This window comes from Nicotiana attenuata, chromosome 10 (genome assembly GCF_001879085.1).
Source record: "Nicotiana attenuata strain UT chromosome 10, NIATTr2, whole genome shotgun sequence".
Lineage (NCBI taxonomy): Eukaryota > Viridiplantae > Streptophyta > Magnoliopsida > Solanales > Solanaceae > Nicotiana > Nicotiana attenuata.
The window spans coordinates 47,456,716-47,464,408 of NC_031998.1; the positions used below are offsets into that span (position 1 = coordinate 47,456,716).

A 7,693-nucleotide genomic window follows, 5' to 3' on the forward strand; every position below is an offset into this window, starting at 1 on the left:
AAGTTAATGAAAGTTATGTAAAACAAGAATGGTGTCAAATATTATGAAACGTCTTAAATTGAAAAGAGTGTCATATGGACTGTAATGTGGACTACAGGTTACAGAGTAATCAATTATATCATTTTTAAAAGTCAAATTTAATGCAAACAATTGACTGTAATGTACATGTACCCCTCAGTATTTACCAAAAAAGAATGTTAAAAGATGAGAAGTTGAAGTAGCCACCACTTTGCCACATTTGCTAGGCAATAGAAAAACCAACACAAGACAAGAAGCAAATATGCAGAATCAAACTTAAGCTGATTCCCTGCTTTAAATTAACCTCTCATAAGTCTATAAACAGACTGATGAATATATATATATATATATATATATATATATATATAAATTTACAATGTAGAAAGATTTATAATAGGAGAAGAAGGCAACAATTGGAGTGAGCTTGCCCAGAGATGCCAACATCAATAATGTACACTTAGCCTTGTGTTAAAATAGGATCAAGTTTCACTTGTTTGTTTCCTTTATTGAATTGAATTAGGAATCGATTGAAAGGGACTTGCCTATATCAGGACTTGATTGATTCTCAACTTCACCACCCCATGTTCTCACTCTCTCCTCTGCTTGAAGAGCCTGCAATATATAATATCATTTCTTAGTTAGTATGCCCGTATCTAATATATTAAAAGGTAGTCCGGTGCACGAAGCATCCTGCGTTCACGCAGCGTCCGGGGAAGAGCCGCACACCAAGGGGTATGATGTAGGCAGCATACCCTGATGCAAGCATCAATGGCCAATTCCACGGCTCGAACCTGTGACCTATAGGTCACATGGAGACAACTTTACGGTTGTTCCAAGACTCCCCTTCAAATACATTAATGTCATAATTGGTGGAGTTATCCAGTGGAATAGTCGAAGTGCACACAAATTGACTCAGACACTACAGTTACAAAGACAAAAAGATGTCAGAATTACCTGTTTGTGCCAACTCGTTCGAGCAATGATAATAACCTGGGAGAGGGTCTGAAGCAAGCTGCCAGCAAGCATAGCAGAAAGTATGCCTTCAACTCCAAATTTGAACTTGTAACCAAGCAATGCACCCATTGGCAATCCAAAACCATAATAACATCCAATGCTAATTAAGGCTACTTGAAGTTGCCATCCTGCACCAACTGCCACTCCTGTATTTTCCAAATTTGGATTAATATTTATGCTCTACATCTACTTTTCCATGTTCAATATTTTCCTTTTCCTTTTCCTTTTCCTGAGCTGATGATTTAATCCGAAACTATTAGTAACGAACCCATTTGATCGAAAGTTCATGGCATGCTACGATAAGTAGTTTCCATAGGTTCTAATAAAATGTTCTAGTAACAAAAAAAAAACGTTTTTATAACTTGTTCAAATGACCTTTATAACTTGTTCTAACTGCGTGTGCCTGAGTCAAGGTTCTCTGGAAACAATCTTTTAACCTGTATAAGGTAGGGGTAAGGTCTGTTTACATACTACCCTTCCCAAACCCCACATGTGGGAATATACTGGGCATGTTGTTTTTATTTTCGTGAACTTCGTTTTATTTCTGAATTTGTTCTATATTCAGCCTGGATTTATGAGAAAATTTGCATATTCATGTACACCACGGAAGTATGTCAATCAGTAAAATAAAAAAATAAAAAAGGTAGCCCGACGCACTAAGCTCCCGCTATGCGCGGGGTCGGGGGAAGGGCTGAACCACAAGGGACGCAGCCTTACCCTGCATTTGTGCAAGAGGTTGTTTCCAGAGCTCGAACCTGTGACCAGGAGGTCAGCAACTTTACCGGTTACAAGGCTCCCCTTCTATGTCAATTAGTAAAATCTAGAGAGAAATATACCGAGTAGAACAGGTTGGATGCCATTAAGAAACATGATAGCAGCAAGAATGTAGCCTAGCTTTGATGTCTCCCTTATCACATGCTGCTCATTTGTGAATAATCTTGGAAACTCTTTTTTGGTAGCCAATATTGTAGCTGAGAATACAAGGCCAATTACTGCTGATATCAAAACATTGACTGAAATTGAGAATTTTGCAGCTTTTGGATTTCCAGCTCCTAATTCATTAGAAACTCTCACACTGCAATACCAGAATAATCTCAGTGTATATTCCCAACCAAACGAGGGAAAATTAGTCGAACAGAAGCAGAAAAATGTTATCATCCGAGTTAGTTTAACGAAAATCGCGTAAAGGTTACATGCTTCAAAACCATTACTCCTACTAGTTTTCTTGGACTGTTTTCATCCTCTTTTTTTGTGGTTTATTCGCCCTTCTTCCGCTATTCATGGTTAAGATAAGGCGAGACAACTAACCTGGTTGAAGAAGTGAAACCATAGGCAATTGTCAGTGTCCATAGTTGCAAACCGATGCTGCCATATCCAGATCAGTTGGTTAACAAATAGGATTGGTAGTGAAAGAGAAAATCAAGAATCAAAATTTTTGAGACAAGAAATGGGAGGTTATCTCAAAAACTGTCGGTGTATATAAGTTAAACCGAAAGGTGAAGGATGTAAAGTATAGTCAGACTTCTCTATACCAGTATCGTTGTATAACAACCATTCACTATAAAAAACAGGAACCAACTTCCATGCTATGTTATAATATATGTTCTCTATAACAGTACTTCGCTATAACAACCAAAAAAATTGGAACAAACGAGATTGTTATAGAAAGTTTTGACTGTATCTCAAGAACGTAGACATTGTACTAACCAGATCGATATGGCGTCAACAGAAGTTGTAGCATTTTTAAAGCCTCCTACCATCAGAATCACAGCTGTGAAGTACCAAAACTCTAAACTGCCACCATTCAATTAGTCACATCAAAAAATTGTACATGTTGAAACATTACATTTACTCAAGTCTAGTACAAACTATCAAGGTTCCATTCACAACTTACCACACCATTATTGCAGAGGCAAGTGATAGCTTCAAGAAGTTAGTCAATGACTTGAAAGCGAGACACGAAAAACCAGTCCATGCCTCGGGAAAATAGCCCGAGATGATGTAAACAAACTGAGCAATGTCCAAAAGCCAAGAAACATTTCCAGCAATTGCAGCACCAAAAAGGCCCCACCCTGCCTTAACTACAAGAACCCAATTTAGCAATACATGAATTGCCAAACCTCCCATTGAAGTGATGGCCATGAACCAAACTTTACTCTGAGATTGAAGAAACTTTTGCATGGGAAAGTTGAGAGCATATGCAAACATTTGAGGAATGATCCAAATTGCATATTTTCCTGCAAGATGAGATATGTCTTTATCTTGACGTAGGAGCTTTAGTATTGGCGATGTGAAGACGAACATTGGCGTGAGCAACAAAGATGTAAATCCAGTAATGATCCATGATCTCTGCAAGTAAACTCCAAGCATGCTGAACTGTCCTGCTCCAACTGCTTGACCGCAAAGTGTTGCCAGAGCACTTGCCATCCCTAACTAATACCAAAGAATTAACAATCCAAAGTAATCTTCAATGAAAATATCCAAATCATGTTAAACTTAAGTCAGACTTCTCTATAACATATATCCTTTATAACAGCACTTTACTTTAACATTCATGTTTACTTTGGAACCAATTTTTCATGCTATGTTATAATATATGTTCTATATAACACCAATTCGCTATAATAACCAAAAAAATTCGAAACAGACAAGACTGTTATAGAGAGGATTGACTCCAGGGCAGGCTAGTGCTGCAGGTTCAAGTGAACCTATTGTTTTTTCGCTCGAACTATGAAAAGATATGATATCATAAAGTCATACTGATTGTGAATCCACTAACTCTAGATCCTATAGTCGTCTATGTCATATGGCTCGATAACATACATTCTCTATAACAATACTTTACTGTAACGGCCAAGTTTACTTTGGAACCAATTTTTCATGTTATGTTATAATATATATTCTCTATAACACCAACTCAACATAATAACCCAAAAAAAAATATTCGAAGCAGACAAGGCTATTATAGAGATATTTGATTCCAGGGCAGGCAAGTTATGTGGGTTCAAGTGAACCTATTGTTTTTTGGCTCGAACTATGAGAACATATGATATAATAAAGTCAAACTGATTCCGAATCCACTAACTCTAGATCCTATCGCCGTCTATGTTATTAACCAGTGCAGGATTGTGTTAACTAAGTTCCACAAGAAAGTATAATTTCCATTTGAAGCAAATCTCAAAAGGGTTAGAAAGCAATTAAACAAGAGCTAATTAGTATACCATGACTCCATATACAAAGCCTGCTATAACATTATGAACTTCTGATACTGCAGCAAGCTCTAAATCTCCCAATCTTCCAGCAAAGGCAGCTGTGACAAACTCAAGGGAGAACAAAGAGATTGCATTTAAAATAGCTGGTCCTGCTATTTGCCATACCTTCTTTGATTCAACACACCATTTCTTGGCTATCTTTTTATTTTGCTGAATGTCACCATCAGTTTCTTGTATCCCTATTTCAAAGGTCTTTTGTTCCATTTTAGAACCTTATTCTTGAAAACTCTGCTCTTTTCTCTCTTTTAGCTTTAAAAATGGATCATTGGATGCCCCCCTTTATGTCAAAACTAACTATACTAAACAATTCCACACCCTGGAAATTTCACATGTCTAATAAGAAGAAAGGTGGATGTTTCTTTAAATAGTCAAGGGTATTTCGATTATATTATTATATGTATACATGTGCTTCCCTTGTTTTATGTGTATTATTAATACAAATCATCTGCAAATTGAGTTATTAATCTATGGGTTTACAAAGTTCTAAATAAAATTTTGGCAAGTTGTATGAGTTGGATTTGGTATGCATAATTGTATCAAATATAATATTAATGTATAACAATATCCTGTCTGTTTCATGAGGTGTAAAAGATTTTCAAATTTGGGCTCTTCTACCCCTTTTTATTGACCAAAGACTGATAAGAAAAGATTATTGAAAATAGACAATAGGAGTTAAGTTGGCTAAGACCCCAACTAGTTGCCATTCAAATAATTTTTTTTTTGGTTTCTCGCCCGGTGTCCGATACCCGCATTGGAGCCTAACTGTATTCAGATTTGCGCCGCGTAGGGCCCCATTCGAGGGAAACGCTCTCTAACCAAGGATTTTTCCATACCCAGGGCTCGAAAGCGAAACCTCTGGTTAAGGGAAGAGCAGCCTCATCCGCTATACCACATCCTTTGATGGTCATTCAAACAAATGCAATGTACACAGCAGAATCCAACTGTAAGGGATTTGTTATGGATTTAAGTTATATACATCGACAATGTACTGTATCAACGTAGTTTAACCTACCATTTTATCACTAATTAAAGTTTATTATAGCATTTACGTATAATTATCTTAGAACTGACTTGATTTAAAGCTAATAAAAAAACTGACAGCATCCTTGACATAAGACTGACTAGTTTCCATTCAAAGTTTCAAACAGACTCTTAACTCATGGCACATTTTCATTTCCAACTTTTTGGAATTTGTTATAACAAATTAAGAATTAAAAAAAGGTTGACATTGACATACTTGACTTTAGTTCCCATTGGGTCCTTGAATCTTCCCAGATAATTAGCTGTTTCACTTGAGTGGCTTACCTTAAAAAAGGCATATGTCTATGTTCAACTTGGCAAATTAAAGAATAATGACATCTCTGAGAATTTATTCATTAACTGTTTACCAATTAGCTCCATGTTCAAGAATAGTTGACAAAGTTATGGGCTTAATTGAAACTACAAAACTCGCTTTAAATAATAAAAAAAAAAAAGAAGCCAGCATAAAAAGCCGAGAATAGGTAGGTCGCTTTCTGTACTGGCACCGTTGTTGGCTTTTTAGTGGCGACTTACGTTGCCATAAAAAGTAGGTCGCTAATTCAACTGGCGCGGTTTATTGAACTTTACCTATTTGACCTTTAGGTGTTGACTAAAGTTGCCACGAAAGTGCTGATAAGCCTATTTCAGTTGAAATGTTTGAAATATCTTTAAAGTTATTTTTAATAAATACTCCTTTTGTTTCAATTTATATGACATATTTTTTTATTAGTCTATTACAAAACGAATAAAATATTTTATATTTTAAAATAATTTAACTTTAAACTTTTCATTTTACTCATTTTATCTTTAATGAGAAGCTTTTGTAGCTACACAAATGTAATGACTCCACAAAGCTTGTACTTTTTAAGCATTTAACACCACAAGTTTTAAAAGTTTTTTTATTTAATAAACTCCGTATCGAGTCAAACTATCTCATATAAATTGAAACGAAGGGAGTATACACTTTTAGAGCTATTTAACGTGAAAGAAGACGAATGATGAAATGGAGTTGAGAGTTTTTGTTTTGGGAAAGGCATTTTGGAAATTACAAAAAGTATTAGGGATAAAATAATAAAATATTTGGTATAAGTTTAAATATTGTGAATTGAAGGTGAACAACTTATAGCTATTGACTTAATTAACGTATACACATCATGACTTATAATGCACTTTTGATATTTACCAAACACGTAAATAATGATGTTGACAATTGTGACGACCCGTCTTATCCTCACTGTCCTTCACCATGTCCTTCTCCTCCCTCATAGAACTCCTTGAAAAGTAATAAGTTGTTATAAATAGAATTTTATTTATGGTGAATGTCTATATTTAGAGAGATTCTAGGGTTTATTACTTGGTGGCTAAGTCACTCTCTCCCTATAAATAGAGAGGTTCTATTCCATTGCAATTCATCCCAAATCAATAAGAATTCTCTCACTCTACTTTTCTCTGCAATACTCTTCTTCTTCTTTTATTGTTTTATAACACGTTATCAGCACGAGACTCCAACCAATTGAGTAGAAGCTTTGGGATTGAGCATAATGATTGTCAATTATTCCATGAACTTCCTTCATGATTAAATTCTGGATTTAAGGTAAGTATTTTACCGTATTTTTCTCTTTTATTCTATACTTTGATTTTAAATACAAGCAAAGACAACAAAGTTTGATTATAACTCTAATGGAGTTTGTAAGAAATTATAACCACCTGAAGTGGTAAAATTTCTATGTCTTGCCATGAACAAAGTCATGTATGATCGTGAGCACAAGAAGTGAAAACCCGTCCCATTGAATTTGCTCCATTCTCATTCCCTTAAGAGAATGTGATAGCAATATGTGATAAGTCTGAAAGAAGACAAAATTATTACCGTGAAGGTATCAATGGATGTGGACGTGGCAATAGACGAAATTATAATCGTCATCATTGTGATAATGAGAATAATAAGGATTCTCAAAATAATCCTTCACTCTGTGAAAAATATTTGTCATCGATTTGACATAAGATTTTGTAAAGCACATATAGATGATTATGGTCCATTCATGATATGAATGTGACAACATCTGATTTATGAATACATATTCATTCTTCAAAGAATATGAACGTGCTAGCGGTAGTGAATATACCGCACTCACCTCTAAAAGGAGGTTTGAGATGATATAAGAAAATAATATCATTATTATGGCATGAATGGTCATTGGTCACGTACCTATTGTACGCCAAAATATTTTGGCATTGTGATTGTTAAAAGACAACGGTAATGCAAGAAACAGATCTTGCATATAATTTTGACCATAACCAAATGGTATAACTTTCTCTTTAAAAGAGATATTCACCATATGGATGTTGATGAATATGTGGTACTACAAAAT

General features: G+C 35.1%; 1 protein-coding gene across 2 annotated transcripts; it reads right to left on the reverse strand.

Moving 5' to 3' along the window:
• Positions 271 to 4,633, reverse strand: LOC109233459 (protein DETOXIFICATION 29-like). Of its 2 annotated transcripts, none has more exons than XM_019399338.1 (7): positions 4,254 to 4,633; positions 2,927 to 3,465; positions 2,740 to 2,826; positions 2,341 to 2,397; positions 1,869 to 2,107; positions 973 to 1,178; positions 271 to 630 (listed from the first exon to the last, which is right to left on the reverse strand). In XM_019399338.1, exons 1-7 carry the CDS (start codon positions 4,506 to 4,508, stop codon positions 535 to 537), a joined length of 1,479 nt encoding a protein of 492 aa, XP_019254883.1. In that variant the 5' UTR covers positions 4,509 to 4,633; the 3' UTR covers positions 271 to 534. The 2 variants fall into 2 exon arrangements, with proteins under 2 accessions (XP_019254883.1, XP_019254884.1); XM_019399339.1 differs by having other exon boundaries at positions 2,927 to 3,461; positions 4,254 to 4,333.

Bases quoted from the DNA above. Each gene is read 5' to 3' on its own strand.
- LOC109233459 (XM_019399338.1), bottom strand. From the start codon at position 4,508: ATGGAACAAAAGACCTTTGAAATAGGGATACAAGAAACTGATGGTGAC. The intron at 3,466-4,253 runs GTATACTAATTA...CTTTGGTATTAG, and splicing joins GCTTTGTATATGGAGTCATG to TTAGGGATGGCAAGTGCTCT. The intron at 1,179-1,868 runs GTATATTTCTCT...TGGAAAATACAG, and splicing joins CATCCAACCTGTTCTACTCG to GAGTGGCAGTTGGTGCAGGA.